The sequence below is a fragment of the Halichoerus grypus genome, chromosome 10 (genome assembly GCF_964656455.1).
Source record: "Halichoerus grypus chromosome 10, mHalGry1.hap1.1, whole genome shotgun sequence".
In the NCBI taxonomy this organism is placed as follows: domain Eukaryota; kingdom Metazoa; phylum Chordata; class Mammalia; order Carnivora; family Phocidae; genus Halichoerus; species Halichoerus grypus.
Window position 1 is genome coordinate 47,532,667 of NC_135721.1, and position 20,960 is coordinate 47,553,626.

Consider the following 20,960-nt stretch of genomic DNA (forward strand, 5'->3'; position numbering starts at 1 on the left):
GCGCAAGACCATCTTGCTGTCCAAATCTGAAGGGTCAAGGGCTGGTTCCCGTTCCTCATTCCCCAATGGCCTGTCCACCCTTCCGGAGACCCAGTGAACAGAGAGGGACCCGGAAGCTTACCCTTCGATATCTGAAACATCTTTGGTCTCAAACTGGCCAGTGGCAAGGAGCCCTGGGCTGAGCTTCCCCCCGAAAAGCAGCTCTTCCTTGGCCATCTTCACCAGGATAAGCCTCACCAGTTCTCCCATGTACATCCCACTGATCATCTTCTCGAATCTGCAGGGATACAGACCAGACAATAAAGAACAGTCCTGGCTGTCAGTGAACTCACAACTTCCCCGCGGACGTGGAGGCAACATGCGCGCCACGCAAGCTGGTGCACAACAGAGTGCTAACTTGTGTGGCATTGCTGGGAATAAGATGTGCAGAGAGGTGACAGCGCAGGGGAGGCTGCAGGGTCTGGGGCGTCTGCTCCATCTCTGCAGGCAGGCTGGGCCTTCAACTATGGAGGGAAAGGGCATATGGAACATAGTGGAACAGCCTGGATTTTAGGGAAAGTAAGTTACATGTAGGGTAGTGACTTTTAAATTTTTTTTCTCTAGCAAGGAAATACTTTTTTAAAATGAAACCTTTTGAGGAGCCTCAATATTTATATACAAGAGAAGAAGGCCAATCTGATCCAATTAGTGGCATGGGCCCAGCAACATCTCACACTGCCCTCCCCTTGGAAGGTCATTTGTGGATTTCTAGGAAACAGGGTGAAAAGAACCCCGGGGTTGGGGGTGGGGTAATGGGCAGGATTAGAAGAGCAGGTTGGGACAGATGCGAAGAAGCTCTAAACGTCAGATTGCCGTGGGAATCTGGGAGTGCGACACGTTGGAAGTTTCTGAGCAGGCAGGTGACGAGATAAAGGCATGTTCTAGAAAGGCAGAGGGCTGCCCCCAAGCTGAGAGCAATCAGCTGATTTATTTTTTCAACACTAGGTGATGCTGTTTTCTTTGGAAGCCAGTCTTTCTGGCTCAAATGGTGTGATAGGAGAAACCGAACCTTCACCATTGTTTGCAGTTATTTGCAGCAAGAAGGCCCTTTCTGGGTATCTAAGCATCTGGGGTCTAGAGAGGAGGCCCCCCAGGGCCAGCGGACACTACCTAGGCTGGGCTTCAGCGAAGAAACCCAGAGCAGGGGGTGTTTACGGGATTATGACGTCAGCTGGTACAATCTACAAGACAGGAAAACCAGGCCCTCAGGAAGTGACTCACCCGAGACCCAGGGCCAGGTATGGCGGAACTGGAGCTCAGTGCAGAGCTTGCAAAATTGCCTGAACAGAGGGTGCATGTAAATTGTTCAAGCACCAGCACAGGTACACTGTGTGGGAGGCTGCCTGGCTTTATCTGTAAGCAACTCATGTCGGCCTCTCCACCTTCTCCAAAATAGCTAGTTCGACGGCAGACAGCGGACAGGTCCAGTGGGGCTCTGAAGTGTGGGTGACTTATAAAAGCTTTTATTCCAGTTTTTTTTTAATTCAAACTTTGTTTCAGTCAACATTTAGGAAAATATTTAGAAATACATCAAGAGTGGGAAAAAGTTCCTCCTGGGGCCCAATAATGACTTCTGGGCTACCATGGCTGACACTTTGTAGTCGATATCCTCCCAGCCTTTGATTTGTCTCAGGCTGAGCCAGTGGTGTGTTGCCAAGGCCGGGCTGGCAATTCTGTCATCGGACACTTTGAAGGGCATACAGCTCCTCTGAATGGCTTGGGTGTGCCTCATTCTTGGAGGCAGACATTGATTGAGTGACTTTTCAGTTCATAAATTCTCATCAGCCATGGCAGACACAGCCAGTGCGTTCCTATGAAAGTTACAAGTGGACTCATGCTTCAATATGTGGGAGAAGCCTGTGACTTAAATAACCATGCCTTGAGAAAGCAAGGACTCTCCCTGTACAGAAAAAGACAGCCCATTGCTAAGCTGGCTTATAGAGTCGGGTTTTCCTCTCTGAGCAGAGATCTATGCCAGAAGCTTTCCTGCAACAGTCATAGCAACAAGAAGACCAGAGGGGGCCTGAATTGCTCAAAACATTTTGTAATTGCCTTCAGAGCTTAGAGCAATCCCTGTTTCAATATCTTTAATAGGGACATTGGGTCAATGTTGGTGTAATAACGACAGCGAAATAATGTTTTGTAACCGTCAAAAGTACCTAAAAACCAAGTTTAGCCAGGCTGGAGAATATAACATTCAGGGTGCAAAACATTGGAGACCCTCGTGGTCCTGGGCCACACATTCAGGGAAGTGGCCAAGGAGGCTCCTAAACCAGCTTTTCCAGAGGCCCCGGGTCTGCCTACAGCCGGCTCCAGCTCAGCTCGCAGGCAGCTCTACCAGAGGTCAGAGTCGGGGCCTCAGCCAGTGTGCAGGAGGCAAGTGTCATAAGCCTCATCCCCTGAGCAGTGGCAGGGGTGGGACCTACGAAGACAGCTTTCAGGGACCCTAAGCTTGGCCATGTCAAGATGACTCTTCCGTGTCTCACAAACTGTTTCTATGGACAGCTTACACATTGAAGGTGGAAGAAAGAGCAGGGCCAACACTCAGGAAATGACATTCTAAAATGATGGCTCTGAAGGACAAAGCCAAATTATCTATAATCTGGTTTGTCCGCTTGTTTATTCGTTTTCAGAGCCCTCTCAGCAATTTAGTCATGATGAGCACACCACTCCCGTAACCAACCTTTCGGGGATATAACACTATAACGCAAAAGTGAGAACCACCCCCCAGCTCTGGTCAACCCCCAGCTCAGCTCCTGAGTCCACCCCCACGAGCCCACCGCACAAAGGCTTGCTGCTCACAGTTGTTTCCCGGGGTTCAGGGAGCCCATGTCGATCTCCTGATCAAACTCAGTGCGGAAGTCATCGAGTATGCCATCGTCCCCGAAGGCCCCCCACTCCATGTTGATACACATCCGCCCCTCGTCGCCCTCCACCATGTCAATGTGGCGCATCTCTTCCATGTAGCAGGCATTGCTGCCCGTGCCTGGCCAAAACAAGGGACTGCTCAACACCCACCTGCACCAACCGGCCTCTCCCCAGCCCCCATCTCCCTCTTACTCCAGCATCCTGAGACCAGCTAGAGAGGCTGGGATTGCTCAGTGCAGGCTCCTGGAGTACCCCAACATGATCCAATCCACAACCCCCAACCTGTAAGTTCTGGCTCAGCCCTCCAAAGTGACTGTACCATCATCTTCTAATATGAAGTACAAAGAATTATCCAGGCCATGGAGCCCTCCTCCCTTTCCAGCCCACATCCCCCATCCATTAGCCAGCACCAGCCCCCCACACCCAGTGTTCACTCACCTACAATGAGACCAATCTCGCAATTCTGGTCATCATAACCACAGGTCATCATGGTCCCAACTGTGTCGTTCACCACAGCCACGATATCAATATCAAAGTCCTGCAGGGATAAAAGTGGGGCTCTGATCTTCACCATCACACAAAGGTTATGATTGTGAAGGTGGAGAGAAAGAGCAGCAAGACCCCCAGCTCAGGTACATTAGGGCTGCCCGCTTACTAACCCTACTTGGAGCCAAAGAAGGTTAGAGCTAGGAATTGGGTCCAGATCCAGTCTGACAGCAGTGACTCACTCCCCACCCTGCCTGTCCTCTCCATGGAGGCCACCAGCCCTGCGATCTAGTTTATAGACATCACTGCATTCACAAGAGCCCATCTTGTCATCACTGTCCCCTTCTGCTTCTCTTTCTTCTTTTCTTTTTCTCTCCCTCTTTCCCTGTAACTCCTATGACCAGACCTTTATCTTGTACTCTCTCTACCCTATTCCATCCTGATGCCAACATCATCCCAACCTTCTTACTTGAAAATGATAATCAAGTCTTCTTCAGGTTAGAGACTGAAGGGTTTTTCTTGTACCAAGGCTAAGATTATTTATCCATCACGCTAATCTGAAGACCCCAAAGGCATCTGGTTATTATCCATCATGCTAATCTGAAGACCCAAGAGGCACCTGCTTATTATGTAAGATTATCAGTGTGGCAAACATTTCACAGTAAATGGATGCCAAGTCAATATGAAGCATGCCTTAAACTTAGCTGTATGTCAACTATATCTCAATAAAACTAGAAAAAAATTTAATATTATTGGGTACACCTAGCAGGGAAGGAAAAGAAAATCTCCCCTTAAGAACTACAAAAAGGTTCTCATGCTGATTTGAAGACAGACTGGGAAAGATTTCAGAGTAGACCCTAAAGAATGTAAAGAGCCTCCAGACTCCACCTCCCTTCTCCCCATCCCTGCCTCCCCTACTCACCCCTCTCCTCTGGATGGCCTTCCGGATCAGAGTAACCACGTCTTTCCCTTCCACACCACTGGACTTGAACCCCTTGGTCCAGGAGACCAGGAAACTCTGAAAAAATGACCAAGGAATGAACACTGATTCCTCACAAAACCCAGACCACACTACTCAAACAACCATTAGTAAATGGAGACCTCTGCCACGGAGCTAAGCTAAACTCCAACCGTGCTTAAATATTCATTCTGCTTCCTTATTAGCCTAGGAAAGAGAAATTGGGACCCATTCGAAGCCCCAGAAAGAAGATTAAATGAATGATTCCTTCATGATCTACTGCCCCCAAAAGTGGAAAGAACAGGCTTTAGAAATGCCAAAATAAGAGACTCTCATCATTAACTCCCCAGACATCTTTCTTCCAAGGAGCTTTATCATGATAACGCTACATCAAAGGAGTTCCTAATTTCCCATTCCTGGTTCCCTACAAGGGATGAGGATAATGTACAACATATGGGGGGTTGCATATTGTCCTTTGAGGGATGAGTGATAAAGACCCTCCCCCCACTTCTGATACTTCTTCACCATCCCCCCACACCTACGCACACCCACCCACCCACAAGGACAGAACTCTCAATACTCCAGCCTCATTCATATAACCATCAGAGCTGCCTCTAAAACCACAGAAGCAGCTGGCTCAAAGTTCATCCCGGACCTCCCAGCCCTAAGAATGAACAACAAAAGTGTCTAAAGACCTCATCTTACCTCATCTAGTTTTGTTTGGACGCAGGGGAATGAGAAAGTAAAACCCAATGGGAGCTTCTTGTCTTTGATTTGTAGCTTATCCATGAAGTTAGCCAGGCATTCTGCAATGTGGTCAAACAGCTAAGAGCACACAACACAAGAAGATGAGTGAGGAGGGAGAAGAGCATGGAAATTAAGAACATACCTAGACTTTAAGCTCAGAAAGGAACTAGCTGAACGTGTACAAGATGTGTATCCCCTCTGAAGTCTTAATTTGCTCATCTATAAAATGGGGGTGAAAACTATACCTGCCCTCAGAGTTACCAAAAGGATTAAATGAGTGAATACATAGAAGGGCTTAACACTAACTAGTTAGTGCTTATTAAATACTGTCTTCCACTCAAACCACTTATCCAAACCACTGTCAAAACCCTGTGAGAGGCAGGGGAAATCATAGGTAAAGCTGATCAGAAAGTCATCACATATCCTGGGAACAGAACATCCCTTGGTGGCTCTGTCAGAACCCCCCTTGACATGGGTGCACAGCTGACTGTCTTGCCGGGGGGGCAGCCCATCTCACTGCCAAGAAGTATTCTAGCATCCCTGTCTCTTGTGATTAGGGAGGGAATGGGACATTCTCTGTTAGCATTCTATGAATGAACTTAACAAAAATAAGTAACTCTTATATTTTTCTTCCATTCTGGAAAAGTCATTTCCCAGGAACATTTCAAAGAAGTTATCTTTGTTTTCTAACTTCAAAATGAAACACCAAGTGAATCCATGAAGAGCACTGAAGAATAAATAGGGTTTTGTGGATGGGCAGCCTTACAACTATGACCATGCCAAGCAGGACCCACAGCTCCTAAGAAAAAGCTGTATTTACAATTATCCAGGCTTTCAGTCAGTCCCAAGGCCCACAGGCCCATGGCTTCCTTCTTTCCCACTCAGCATTCCCAAAGAGAGGCAGTGACCCCCTCCAGATGCTTACAGGCTGAGGCCAGGGGCATTCTGGTACAAAAAGTAAGCAGAGGCCAAAGAGACCAAGTAGATGCCAAGAGCCAGGTTGACCAGATGGCAAAATCTAAAAGCCAAGGGGGGTAGATGAGAATATACGTTTTCCTCTCTGGACAGAAGCAAGGAAGATTCCACTAAACCAGGGGTTCCCAGGGGTTGCTGGTCCTGGACCAGCAACATCACCACCATCATGTTATAAATGTAAATTCTAGGGTCCAAACCCAAACCTGCTGAATCAGAAACTGTAGGGGTGGGGCCCTCCAGTGATCCTGAAGCAGTGCTTTGAGAACCACTGCACTAACAAAAAGTATTTGCATTTACAAAGGAACTGAAAGGTTGGGGGTGGCAGAGTAGGCTGACAGGCCCACTGGCTCCCCAGATGTCTGCGGTATGCTTCCTGGGAGCAATCCAGGAAGACAAGGCCACCCCCATCTAGAAGGGGGCCAGCTCTAACAACTTCCTGCATTGATCCTGTCCCAGTCTGGTCACATGCAAAATTAACCTCAGCTGATGCTGAAACCCTCAATCTCCAAAACAAAACATTCTCAAGAGCAAAGACTAGGCAACGACAAGGCTCTGTTGCAAAGAGGATCACCAATACATAAGTGCCAACTACCATGAGAAGACGCCAAGTATTTTAATATGTATATAAGGTTTCTAGATAGATACTCAACAAGTTCTGTTCTTCGGTTGGGAAGCTGACCAGAGACAAAATTTACAGTATGACCAAATTCCCAGCACCTTCTTCCTGGTAGTCTAGTCAAAATGATGTTCAGTAAAAATAGTCTTTATCCAAAAAAAGGAAGTTGCAGAAGCTGTGTAAAGAGAGAAGGCCAATCATCAGGGATGAAGGGAGGGGGAGCTTAGGAAGGGGGAAAAGCAAAACGGTTTCCCTCATCCAGCCCCGATCCACTGCTCCCTTTCCAATTGTGCTGCCAACAAGAAGAGGCAGTGAAGGGGTACTCACTTATACAGTAGCCACTGGCCATCTGTGGTTATCTTAATCACTTGGAATCTTAAAAAATGTAATAGTCACTCCCTCAATCACACTAGCCGTATCTCAAGTGTTCAATGCCACCAGTAGCTAGTAGCTAACATATTTGGAAGGGGCAGATACATTGGGAAAAGTTCTACTGGACAGTGCTCAGTTAGGAGAACCTACGCCTCTTTAAAAGCAGGGAAGAGGTGACCATCTGCTCCCTTAATTGGAAGACTATGTCCTCTTCTATTAGCTGATGATCCAAGGATAAGATACTGGGAGAAAGAGCTAACACCTTCCTGCCATAAAAAGGCTCAAAGGGCACCATTTCATGAGGTTAGAAAAGGATTCCTTTTCCTTATTGGTCTGAGACTGCTCACTCCCCTTCCCACAAGATACACTTTAAACATCTAAAGTGGCTGCTATTACAATCCGTAATTCATTGCTCAAGTGGAAGTTCGTGTGCTAGAAGACAGATTTTATCCAGGGATCCATACTGCCCAAGTTCACAGATCTTCAGAAATCTTTGCAAGCTTAGGGCTTGGTGATTTGGTCTTGGTCTGAACTAAATTTTATGTTTAAAATCCATTTGTTTTCCTCCAATTAAAAGATTGACACCTATGATCCAAAAGAAAAGGAAAATATAGGGAAAAAGTAATTCCACCACTAAAATAGCCACTATAGGGGCGCCTGGGTGGCTCAGTCGGTTGGCATCTGCCTTCAGCTCAGGTCAGGATCTCCGGGTCCTGGGATCAAGCCCCATGTCAGGCTCCCTGCTCAGCACAGAGTCTACTTCTCCCTCTCCCTCTGCCTCTGCCCCTCCATCCCACTCATGCTCGCTCTCTCTCTCAATAAGTAAATAAAATCTTAAAAAAAAAAAAAATCTTTAAAAGGGCCACTGTGAATTTCCTTCCAGTCTTTTGACCAATTGCTTTCTGCTTTTAAGCACAGTATTCTTGCCCTTCCTTAGGGTGAAATAAACACCTACACTTTCTTCTAGTTTTCTTTATGTTTCATTTTTATATAGCAATTTTCCATTTATTCAAAACTTGTAAAATATCACAATAGCTTTATAGTTTCTTCCAGGTGGGTCTCACTTTTTTTTTTTTAATTTGGACGAACACATTGTTTATGTATACTGGAGCTATGTGACCACCCCCATAGAGCTAAAATCCCACAGTCTCAGGGACTTCACCTCCCTTGTTCAACCGCAGCATGAAAACAAGGAAAGCAGGCTTACCCTCAGAGCTGTCCCCAGGACAAATAAAGACTCTAACGGCAGTCTCTCCCCCACATGTTCTCCTCTTGGTCTGAAATTCCCTTTTGAAGAGGGGGCCCAGTATGGTGAGAAGAATAGTACACCAGGAGTAAGAAGGTTCCACCCTTCTAAACCCTAAGGCCTAAAAGGTGACCACTTTGGCACGGCATCTTATTGGATTTCATGTCCTCTATTCGCTCTTTTATTGAGTACATGCTGGAGAGAAAATCAGCAAGGCTAGCCCAGCACACAAGCTGGGAGTCATCCCTACAGAAGTGCCATCATCCAGGAATGTCTTCAGTGATTCCAACCCATGGACGGATAAGCAGCTGAAGAAGGAACCGGAAGAACATCCCAAGGAAGGTTTTTGCAGAGCAGCTGAAAGGGGAGACCAGTCTCCCTGGACACCCAAGAGCAGAGAATCATGCCAGACCAGTGGCTGTCACCCACCAACTGGCCGGATACTTCTGGAGCAGTGGCAGGAAGAGTCCCCTCTGTAGGGGGGCTCTCCTGGGGGAACTCTTGAGAGAGCGAGAGCCCCCGAAGGGCCTGCGCCACAGGACTTCATGTGTGCAGGGGCACCAGTGCCTTCGGGGAGGGCCTACTACTCTGGAAGCAGGGGCAGGGAGTTGGGATCCAGGACCACCATGTTGCCTAATTCCAGGACGTACCACTCACATGGACCACATCACACAGCCTACCTAGTGGACGGAGACCCAGGGAATTGTGCAAACACATCAATCTGGCTTCGTGTTGTGACTCTGGCCCTTCCCACCCCTATGATCTAAGGCCAAGTCACTCAGTCTTTGAAAACCCAATTCAACATCTATAAAGTGAGATAACAGAGGCACTCAGCCTCATAGGGCCAGTGTGACGATAAAAAGAAGAAATGCAGGCAAAAAGCCTTTGCTCAGCCTGTCACACAACAGGTCATCGTGTGTCAGCTCCTCCTGAGGGTCACTCATCCACTTCAACACGTTATTATTTTCTGCGTGTCCTGGTGGTCCAGCTGTGCGGTAAGCCCGGGAGGGGACAGGCCGGGAATCTTTGATTCCCAGCAAGAGTCACTGCCCCACGCACAGGAGAAGCTCAATACATGTTTGGAGATTACCACAGTGCAATTCCCTCCTTTCTCCTTTTTTCCTGGCTATTACAGACAGGATTCTTACTTGGATTTCATATTTCTTCTCTATCCACTCCTTTTATTGTCTAGATGCTCTAGAGGCCACAGACATATGGGGACGACTAAGCAGGATTCGGGGCAATGTGGAAGCACACAGTGCCAGATCCCCAAAGCTGGATTTTGATGTTTTCTCAATAAGCTTCCACCCCTGTGCGCAATGCCTCTTCTGTTTTAGATAGGCAAGAAGAGAAAGAGCAAATAACCACAAAGCTAAAGGACCAAGTTCCATCTTCCTACGATGCTGTGGTAACAAGTGTGAGACAGAGGGCTGCAGAACGACCACAGCAGCAGGCGGAAATATCAGACCACAACCATGTGTTCTGACCTGCCGTTTGAGGGCACCACTAACCACCACAGGTGTCCAGCAGGGTGGGTCCGACCTCCCGACAGCAGGCTTTCGTCACTAATCAGCCCGTGCAAGCAGACCTCCAAAGACACGGCAAACCAAAACACCACCCGCTGCGGCCCATCCAGACCCTGGGGTCTCACACACATGCTCCCCGCTCTCTGGTCCGTGTGCACCTCTCCTGATGGAGGTGCCTCACTCAACCTCCAGGCATAGAAAGGGATCACCAGGCAGGGAGAGGACAGAAAATCTGAGCCTCAGTCAGGGTCTCCCCCCTCCAGACCAGAGAAAGGGCCGCATCTGTGCCTGTGGGGCCCAGAGCCCCAGTGGCCACTCTGAGGAGGGTCCTACCTGAGTGCCGCTGCCTCTCATGAGGTCCTCGGGGATGGCATAGATCTGGTTCTCCATCTCGACCTTCTGGAGCCCATTGTCTGTTACTCTTACCCGAAGCACACGGAAGTTTGTCCCTCCGAGGTCCAGAGCCAGGAACTCTCCGTGTTCTGCAGAGACAAGGGACTGCTATGAGTTCAGGAAAGAGAAGATCCTCCCAGAGGCCAAGACTTAAAACCCATGAGTCCCTCCATAAACACCAGTCACCTCCCAGTGATGGGGTGGCCAGTGGTTCTTACTTTTTACCACAGATATTTATGTATGGTCTGATTCTATTTCTTCATGCTGAGCACTTTTATATTACTTTTAGAATTCACACAAACAATGACACAGTCCTACACCCAATTATGAGGTGCCCGCCCCCTCACAAGAGCTAAGTATTTCAGGGCTTTCAGCCAAGTCCCCATCAAGCTCAAGGGGCCCTTCAGGCCCTATCCCAGGAGTCCACACCTCAATTTTGTTCTTCATGCCCCCAGGGACACCCAGCGCACGGCTATAGGCTGTGGGCCCCTGGGCTTTCAGCCAAATAGTGGTCCCCATACAGAATTTACTTTTTAATAATGTCTGCATACAATGATGGCAATGTCTTGTGGCAGGATAAGAGGGTCATGTGATGAAGTGAACGAGGTCCAAATAGCTATAAATTAAGAGGCCTAGCAAACCAGCCAATCAGGTGCCCCCCAAAAAGATCCCAGGCTTATTAGAATGTGAGAGAATGCTGACCCAAAGGTATCCACTCAGCTGTTCCACTCAGACAGGCCCCAGAGCTGGGGTAGAGGGGGGACAGGGAGAGTCCACAAACACAAGTGGGTGAAGATCTTCAGGTGTCACCAGGAAGGCACTGTCCCTTCTCCCCAGGAAACAAGCAGTGTAGACAAGAAACATCCAGCTTCTAGACAATAATACAGCTGGCTGCAGGGACATGCTCCATTGTATGGCACGGAATAGAAGTGCTGAAGAGGCACAGAGGCCAGGCCAGGGCTGGGGGCTGGCGGGGCTGGCAAGGGCTCGGGGAGGTGGACTCACCCTCTCAGCAGTCTTCCCCTACCAGCAAAGCTCCACCAGTTTTCCACAGCCCTGCCACACAATGTCTCAGAAGGATACAGTGTTATTTCCTGGGGAATTCACTTATTGGCACGTTTGTCAGCACTCAGCCCGTTTCCCACTGGGTAACCGGCCACTGAAGCTAAGACAGCATGGACCAGCGGGGCAGGGAAACGCTCTGACCGAATGAGCCAACAAGGGTCCATTCTGCGCCCAGGCCCTCTGAGCAGCAGTAACTGTTTGGCCCTGAGAAAAGCCACTTCCGCCCAGCTCCCTGAGGGCACTACCCACAGCCTCTACAGTCCGAAGGGGCAACTTGGGGGAGAGGGGTGTCATCCAGCCAAGATTCTGTGGGACTTGCCTCCACACACCGTGGTCTGGTAGTGGCGACATGCACAGCCTGGCTCTGGAGCCCACATTACCTTTGTCAGATATCTGGCCACATTTTGGCCGTGGCAAGTTCCTGAGGCTCGGCCGCCTCACCTCTGAAATGGGAACATCATTAACTCAGGTGGTTGTTGTGAGGCAAAAAACTAGATAATGTGCCTCAACTACCCAACACAGTGCCAAGAACTTAGGACACACTCCGTAAGTACTAGAAACGATCCATCCAGGCATCCACTCACGGCCCAGTCCCCACACTGGAGTCCTCTGGGCTCACAGTCAGGGCCGCCTCTCAGACTGAAAAGCAAAATCACCCTCACCAGCGGGGACTGAAGGAACCTGTCCAAGAAAAGTCATTGGCATCTGCCCCAGTGACTTCAGCGTTCCTCCTCAGGGGCGCTAATTCCCTGTCCCCTCCCTGACATCTGGAGAGCCTCCCAACCCCACTAGCTACAGGTGCTCGATAGTTGGAGTAACCTCAACCCCACAGGGGGTGACTCGGCCCTTCTCGTGGCCATGGGCAACTTTTCCAGGCACTCCAGTTCTGAGCCTCTCCTGGTAGTGGGAACCCAGCCAGGCTGCAGGAAAAGCTATGTGGTGGTTGTCATGGGGGATGAAAAGGAAAATCAAAGACGAACTGCCTGCCTCAGCACTCTGCAGCCTAGGACACACGCAATGCGCTGAATCGGCGACCACAGGGGTCATGATTCAAGGCCAGCCCGGTCTCCGTTCCCAGGAAGGAATATCATCCCTTGCTTTCTTTTCAGACTCCACCGGAACAGACATTTCTCTCGGCATCCCTCCTCCCCGGCACCCCCATCTGCAAACACACAAGATCACAATTACCACAGCCTAGGACTGGATGCTTTCCAGGGTCTAGTATCTCTGGGGCAGGCCCAGCACCATGACTCCTAGAGCTAAATCCTAAGGTGACCCTCTTTGGGACAGTGGACAGACCCTTCTCCTGGTGCCCAGCTCCACATCGTGCATGAGAGGCCCCTGTAGAGCAGGGGTGAAGAGCTGGGCCTTCAGTGATGGGCACACAGGCTTTGATTTGAATTCCAGCTCAGCTGCTTCACTACCTATGTGGCCTCTGAGCATGTCACCTCCCCTGTAGAATAAGGCCCATAATACTGACTTCTCCCAGGGGTCATGAGGCTGACACGAAATACAGAACATATTATGTGTGAATATGTAGGCTCATAGTAAGCCGTCAATAAACGGCTACTGTCACTCTTTCCCCTTTGGTAGTTCTTCTCAGACCCTCCAATCCCCACCTACACCTACTCGTTGTGCAAGTCCCACCTCTACTGTGAACCTTCCAGGACATTCCAGAAGCCCAGGGCAGACAGCGTGGGAGTGTGTGATGGGGCGTGAAGGAGCATCACATCTCTGGGCCTGGGACTATCAAACTGGACTGGTGGGAGAAAGGCTCTGGGGCAGGAAAACGTGCTTACGGTAGGTTTCTTAAGAAAGTGCGCAGCCATGTGACAGAGGACCCAGTAAGGTCCAGAGAGATCATTCTGCTGAATTATGGCTGCTATCTGAGGCAACATTTTAAGAAAACACCTCTTATTGCATTTGCTCATTGATGGTTCATTTGTTACAATGTTTGAGTACCAACCAATTTATAATATGAGACCATCAGATCAGAGGTAAGGTCTCTTTCATTGTTGAGTATGCTGTTATGTCTGGAACACAATTTAACTTTCTAAAAGTAGTAAAATATAAACATCGGATTCCTTAAAAAGCTCAAACAATACAAAAGTGGGAAAAATTAAAAGCAAATCTCTCTTTTCTTCTCCACACACCAAAAGTAATCATTATTAATGTTTCTTGGGTGTCCTTAGGCACATTTATTTTATAAAGACAGCAGAGGCTCTTAACAGACACATCCAGAGAAAGGAGTTGGAATTGCTGGTTCCTAGGATGTATGCTTTTAATTTGGAAGACGTTGCCTAAAAGTTCATGCCTGAAAGTTCTCAACGATTTCCCCACAAACCAACAGCTGAGTTTTGTTCTCACCGAGGTCTCATGTTATGTGGCAATTAATCTTTGCCAACCCGCTTGCTCAAAGTGGTATCTCATTTTTTACACTGGATTTCCTTCTATTGTGTAAGGTTACACATTTTGAATTGTTGACTGGCCTTTTGAATTCCTTGTTCTGTGAACTTCCTATTCACATCTTTTGCCTTTTTAAATAATACATTCAGGGACACCTGGGTGGCTCAGTCGGTTAAGCGTCTGCCTTCAGCTCAGCAGGGAGCCTGCTTCTCCCTCTGCCTCTGCCGCTCCCCCTGCTTGTGCTCTCTCTGACAGATAAATAAAATCTTTTTTAAAAAAACACACATTCATTACTTTAATTACCTAAAAGAGCTCTTTGCATATTAAAGAAAATAGTCTTATTGGTTATATATTTACTATCATTTTTTCCAGTTGAATGTCTGTCTTTTTACTTTGTGGTATTTTTGCCATGCAGAAACATTTAATTTTTATGTTGTCAAAATATTTATGGTTTCTGGATTTTAGGTTGTATCTATACAAATTCTAAAGATTACATGAGTTTGCCACCTTTCCTAACTCTCCCCAATTCCTCCTGAATGTGGCCACCACCACTACTAAAATGAAGGAAGCAAAGTTTCAAAGTGTAATGAAAAGACCAAATTCCATCTATTTTCTTTTTTGTTGTTGTTGTTTAAGGCCCCACCCCCACCCCGCCTCTCCCTTGGGGAAGGCACCCCACTAAGGGCACCCAGCTACTCACTGCACGGCCGCCATTTTGCGGTAAATTGGCCCAGATGGGCGGGCCCCTCCCTGCATAAAATTCAGCTGTGGAGAATGCAGGCATCGATCCCACTAGCTCTCACATGCTAAGCAAGCGCTCTACCATTTGAGCTAATTCCCCAGCTCCCATTTTCTAGATTTTTTAATGGGACTTTTTTTGGAAAACGAAGCCCAAAACCCTGTCTTCATCTCTCTCGTCCCTGGGACAGAGTTCCGACTTCATCACTGGCATCTGGATTACTGTGGTAATAAAACAATGGAAAGAGGCAGGTGTGGGGAGGTTTAGTTTTTGAGGGCCCAACACGTAGGTGTTTTTATTGGAAGAAAAGCATTTGTTAAGTGATGGTCACTTTGTTCATAAGCATTATCTCATCAATCTTTAGCAACCATATGGGGCATCATAATACCAATTTTCCAGATGAAAAAATCCAAGACTCAGGTCAAGTAATTGAAACCAAGATTCAAATTCAGGTCTGGTTCTCCAGCAAAGTTTTCTACTGTGATGAGCAAGGAGGCTCCTCATGGGAAAGTTGTAAATCCTCAAATAAGGAATTCTTCATTAACAATGCCAAGAGCATAAAGCGCAGAGGTCACCAGCAGGATCCAAGCTGGCCTGGGTGGCAGAGGAAGTGACACTGAGGTTTAGAAGTTCAGTCATCTGGTTTAAGGTCACACAGGGGTAAATGACTGCTGGGTTTGAACCAAGTACATCTGACCCCAAAGCCCATGCTTATCCCACAGCACCACACCCATGTCTCTTGTTCCTGGAAGCTAAGGAGGGCCTGGCACAGAATCTAGAATGAGGCAAATAAGGCATGAAGTGCTGAAAAAGAAAGCAAAGACGCCCTAATCTTTATCAGTAACTGCAGTCCGTCCCTCCCTCCCCCAGGCCTACTGGATGGCCAAGCGCTCTGAGACATGAGTGGGTGGTGGCAGACACACATCCACTGGATGGAGGTGACATGCCCTTCTCCCCCAGGAGCCCAGGACCTTTAAAGCTTGTTGATAGTCTTTTTTGGTAGCCACAAATCGCTGCCATCTCCCACAATCACATGGAACCTCTGTTCCCACCAAGCCCTCTCTGCCAAAGGTCCTCCTCATTAAAAGCATCCCCCCCAAAACCAGACAAGAGAAGGGGTACCAACCCTCTTCTACAAGAAAGCAATGACTCAACCCAGCACTGCTGGCCCACAGTAAAGAGGAACAGGCAAGAGGAGCATTAGGTCATGCTACCCTCCATCAAATTGCCCAACAGTTAAGATCCAAGTTGTTCTGTCTGGCGGAGTGTGTTTGCTGACTCATTTCCCATCCTGGACTACCATTCTGCCCACTTTTGGTGAGGCTCTTATCAAATACTAAGGTCAGCAAGATAAAAGGGTTTCAATTTCTTCTGGGAATTCACCTGTCTCGGGGAAAGGCTGAGGAGGACTAGAATGGCATTAGACTGGCCGCCTGAACATGACAGTCACCATAAGGTTCGTCGATGAGACATCAGTAATGGGGCTGAGCAGGCCGTAACTTCAGCATTGTTAATAACGCAGAAGTAAGTGGCCTGCACCTGGCAAGGTCCACGCAATTTTTGAGGAAGGAGAGGCAAGGGCCAGTTGGATTTTCTAGCAGGATCTATTTTCAATCATTAGGTACTTGCCACTAATTAAAATAGCTCACCACCTGTTCCTTCCATCCGGTACTTGGAGCTCAAAGAGTGACTTACAAACAGGTTGGGTCTGGTTTTGTGTTTTGAAGCAGCAGCGCCCTTCGTCAAAGGCAACTACTTTCAAAAGGGGCAGCGCCCTGCCTGTTCAAGGTTGGAGCCAGGGCCCGGCCCCCCCGCCCCAGAACTTTTTCAGAACAGGCTCTAGGAGCCTCTTTTTGAACAAGAGGCTTTTACTCAGTGTTCCCGGAGTTCTGGGGATCCTTGCAGGTGGCAAGGTCTGCTTTTCTCGAGTTAAGGAAGGCCAGTTAAGGCACAACCTCACCTCCCACCTCCTAACTTCCAATTTTATATCTTTCCCTTACTGTTACTGTCTTAGATAATGGGGTTCTACATAAGATTTCCTTCTGTTTAAAGTTGGGAATGGGGTCCACTACTAAAGAAAATGTTTTTTTAAAAAATCACTTTTTTTTTTTTTTTAAAGATTTTATTTATTTATTTGAGAGAGAGAATGAGAGAGAGCGCATGAGAGGGGGGAGGGTCAGAGGGAGAAGCAGACTCCCTGCTGAGCAGGGAGCCCGATGCGGGACTCGATCCTGGGACTACAGGATCATGACCTGAGCCGAAGGCAGTCGCTTAACCAACTGAGCCACCCAGGCGCCCAAAAATCACTATTTTAAAGAGTCAAACACAGAATCTATTCTAGGACCTGCCAACAAAATATTTCACATTCTGCAATCAGCTATTTCAACACTGAGCACCGAACATAGTACTAAGAGCTTCTCGGCTAACTGGTGCTGTATGCAAACCCAGTCCCTGACCAGACGGTGAGAAAGGGAGCACTTAGATGCACAGTGGCGAGCCCATGATAGAAGGAATGACTGGTTTTGCTCGGACAAGGTAGAGTTCTAGCCAGGTCTGAATGCTGGTATGAAGTTGCCAGACAGGGAAAAGGGGACATATACACGGGTATGGAAGTTCATGGCGTGTTCAGGAGTGGCTGTAACGTAGGGCTCCTACAACACGGCTACCTGCATGTAGCAAATGTCAATGCCAAGGACTCTGGATTTTAAGCACAGGGTCAGCTTTGTTTTCAAGAGGGCTTTAGTAGCAATGTGGATGATGAGTCTAGTGCCAGGGACGCTGGTGAGGAGGACGCTGTGAGATAGTCGGGCCAAGCAGTGATGAAGCCCTGGGTTCTAGGGCCATGTATGGTGGTCAGCCACCCCAGTTTGCCCAAGACCAACATGGGACTTTCAGTGCTTTAAAGTTAGAGAGTCCCAGGCACACCAGGATGGCTGGTCACCCCAGGGCCATGTTAGATCCAACCATAAGGACATCACCGCTCATCACCTAATGCCAGAGGCATGGAGCCTTGAACTTTGAGGTAGGTCAAAGACACACACCCGTACTATCACATCCAGTTCCTAAGTGGCCCTTTAATAATTCAATGCCCCCAAAGGGACTAGCTCCTGCCTGCCCTGCCACAGCAGGAACATTTCCAGGGGCCCCAGATGACTGCACCGAACATTCCAATCTTCCTCCCCAGAGTAGCTCTGGGTTGGAGACCTTGTTTATCCTTTAGTTTTCCAATGCGTGCTAGCTAGCACACTGCAAGAGACTGCTCTAAGATTGTATGGCATGGACTCCAATTAAGAGGACTCAAAAGAGAAATCTGCAGGTCCTGGATAGGTAATCCAGCAAAACCACCTTTGGCAGACACAGGCTTTGAGGCACGTATTTCCCGTGTACTTGGAATCGCTTGCCACCGCCACGTCTGGGGGCCTCTTTTTAAGCTCCAAGATCCCAGCTACTCCATTAGAATACAATGCTGGTCTCCACTCAGTAGCTCAGAAATAAAGTAACTCCATGTCATTAAAGGTATCAAATCACAGTTAATGCTAGTGTCTAGTACAGTCAAGGAACGGGGTAATTGGATCTTCTACGACGTTGGCCTTCTAATCATTTTAAGCAATAGGATGCCAAATGCCAAAATATAAAACTAGAGAAAAACAGAGCTGCTCCCACTGAAAGAAGGGGGCTGGAGCACAATTAACACATTGTTAAGTGCCCCCAAAGCTCCCAGAACACCATCGGAAAGCACCATCCCGGTGTTTTGATACTCAAGAAGTGTTTAAGCTCAAAATATGTGCCAATCACAGAAGTGTTTACATTCGCTCCACAGATGTGAAACCACTCTTCAAAGGATTAAAACGTGTTTCAATCTGTTGGGTGTGTTCAGATTTTCAGGCAGGCCTACCAGGAGTTCAAATCCTGTTTCAGTATGAATCAGCCGTACCATTTCAGGTAAGTTACTAGAAATGTCCAGTTTCATCATCTGTTAAAAGGGGATAGTAATGACCTCTCTAGCCAGCACCTCCCCTCCACTCCCCACGGCTCGGGGACACAAACACGAGTGTGCACACACACATGCACACACACACACACACACACAGTGTCCGGCCAAAATTCAATGCAATGAATGTGTAAGGTGTTTGGCACAATGCCGGGTACATGTAAATGTTTAATAAACTCTAGCTACTACTATAAGGAAGCCACTTATCAATACAATCTTTGGTTTATACTGTCGGTGTCATATAAATCCACTAACTTGCTTGTGTGCTGGTTATTGATCTGTCTCCACTGCGTGCCTGTTAACAGATATAATGCTGAGCAACCAAAATAAGGGCTCCTTTCGGGTTTTACTAGCCTCTGTGCAACCCTAGCAGCCTAGTCTCTCTTTACATTGTGTGCTTACATGATATGATTGGGTACCATTCTGTAATCATCTGATCTGTGTAAAGCCTTATCTCCCCCAGGACAATTTTCATTCTTCCAAGGTGGGGCACAAGGCATTTTTAAGCATACTGCTTCCCCACAGAGGACCAGCCTTGGTGGGGACTCTGTGGAACCAAACTGAAGAGACAGGCCTGAGTTACTAGCCGAAGAATGAATGCACTGTGCTAACAGGGGGCAGAGGGGCTGAGCGGGTGGCAGAGAAACCCAAAATGCACCTTTCGTGGTATGGCTAAGCACCCAGGCAGACACCCAGCAGGTGGGCTTAAAATCAAGCACGTCCATTGGCTCACCATGTGACTTCCAGCAAGATGCCTAATCAAACAAATCTAGTTTTTCTGTAAAATGGGGTTCATAGTGCCTACCACTGGGTCACTGTCAGAATTAATGACATTGCTCAAAGACAGTGCTCAGCACGGCGGTTGGCATTTAATAAACCTACAGTTTGTCATTATCACCATCATCATCATCATCATCATCATCATCATCATCATCCCCTGCTCTCTCAGGAGTTCAGCCTGCCTAGATGGTAGAGATATACTCACCTGTGAAAATAATCCACAATTCAAGAGAAGTGGGGAAGTATCAAATGATCAATACAGCAAAGCCTTCAACTCACTGGGCCTTACAATAGGCATCTTTATATCTAAACAATCTTGTTGAGATAAAGACACCACAAAGATACTTTATTTGTAAAGTGGAAATTGCAACTGGAATATTAGTAGATTCTCAGTTGGGTTGTACTTGAGCTTCTTATTTTAATGGTACCAGGCAAACCCCTATCTGTGATGTATTTAAAAGGTGATAATCCAATTTGCTCTAGAAACTTTCATTCAGCAACACAAGTGGATGTAAATTACGAATGTTATAGCCATGGAGTTAGGACTCCCTCTGCTTAAATCCTTAAACTCTTCAACTCTTCACCTCTGCCATTCACTGGCCTTGTGTGACCTTGGCAATCACCCACTTCCTTTGGCTTCAGCTGCCTTACTTTTACACTGGAATGTCTCTCTTAAAGAGTTTGCGTGGGGGCCGGGGGGGGGGGGGGGCGCCTAGGTGGCTCAGTCATTAAGCGTCTGCCTTCGGCTCAGGTCATAACCCCAGGGTCCTGGGATCGAGCCCTGTATCGGGCTCCCTGCTCGGCAGGAAGCCTGCTTCTCCTTCTCCCACTCCCCCTGCTTGTGTTCCTGCTCTCACTATCTCTCTCTCTGTGTCAAATAAATAAATAAAATCTTAAAAAAAAAAAAGTTTGCGTGGGGAAAAAAACAGATTATTTATGTAAATCGCCTAGCATAGACATCGTGGGTGCTCATTAAATAGCGCCAATTATTCCTGCGTTTACTCTTCGGATAGAACTGTTCTGTCCTCTGAGAGCCGGATGGGTCCCTGTGACATATGTGGTAGGCCCGCTGATGGGACTGTGGCTGGAGCGGGCACCACGATCAGACACACAGCCATGCCTTAGGGCAGGGCTGCCTACGGAGAGGTCAGAGAAGGAGGGGTTCCTGGCAGATAGAAACAAATGCTTTCTTTATTCAACTCTGCACCACAAAAACCCAGAAGAAGGTAGGGGAAGGGTACAGACAAAAATATCGGTGAGGATAAGGGGCAAGCGGCACTCTCACACTGTTGGTGGGAGTGTAAAATATAAAACAGAATGGTTCAATCACTTTGGAAAAAAGTCTGGCAGTTTCTTATAATAAAATACACACCAAACTTTATGACCTAGAAATTCCACTCCTAGTTGTTTACCCAAGAAAATGAATGCATGAGTCCATGAAGAGGCTTGTGCAAAAATGTCTAAAGCAGCTTTAGTCCTAATGGGTGAAAACTGGAAACAGCCCAGGTGTCCATCAATATGCACCTCATATAGGCTTCCAAACATACCATGAAATCAGCAACCAAAAGGAACGAACTACCGATATACACAACCTGGATAAAGCTCACCGTATAATGGATAGATGAAGGCTTGCATAAAGAGTAAATACCCTATGACTAGATTTGTGGAACGTTGTTCAACAGGCAAAACTCATACACATGGAAAATTTAAAAGTGATTGCTTCTGGCGGTCAGGGATTGCCTGGGAAGGGGCA

General features: G+C 47.6%; 1 protein-coding gene across 2 annotated transcripts in view; it reads right to left on the reverse strand.

The window, feature by feature from the left end:
* Positions 1 to 20,960, reverse strand: part of HK2 (hexokinase 2) — a 61,950-nt gene that overhangs the window by 16,952 nt on the left and 24,038 nt on the right. For both annotated transcript variants that reach the window (XM_036099425.2, XM_036099426.2), the window contains 6 exons: positions 10,167 to 10,315; positions 5,057 to 5,176; positions 4,316 to 4,411; positions 3,346 to 3,445; positions 2,842 to 3,025; positions 122 to 277 (listed from right to left, as the gene is read on the reverse strand). In XM_036099425.2, coding sequence (XP_035955318.2) covers positions 122 to 277; positions 2,842 to 3,025; positions 3,346 to 3,445; positions 4,316 to 4,411; positions 5,057 to 5,176; positions 10,167 to 10,315 — 805 coding nt within the window. The remainder of the gene's footprint in view (positions 1 to 121; positions 278 to 2,841; positions 3,026 to 3,345; positions 3,446 to 4,315; positions 4,412 to 5,056; positions 5,177 to 10,166; positions 10,316 to 20,960) is intronic.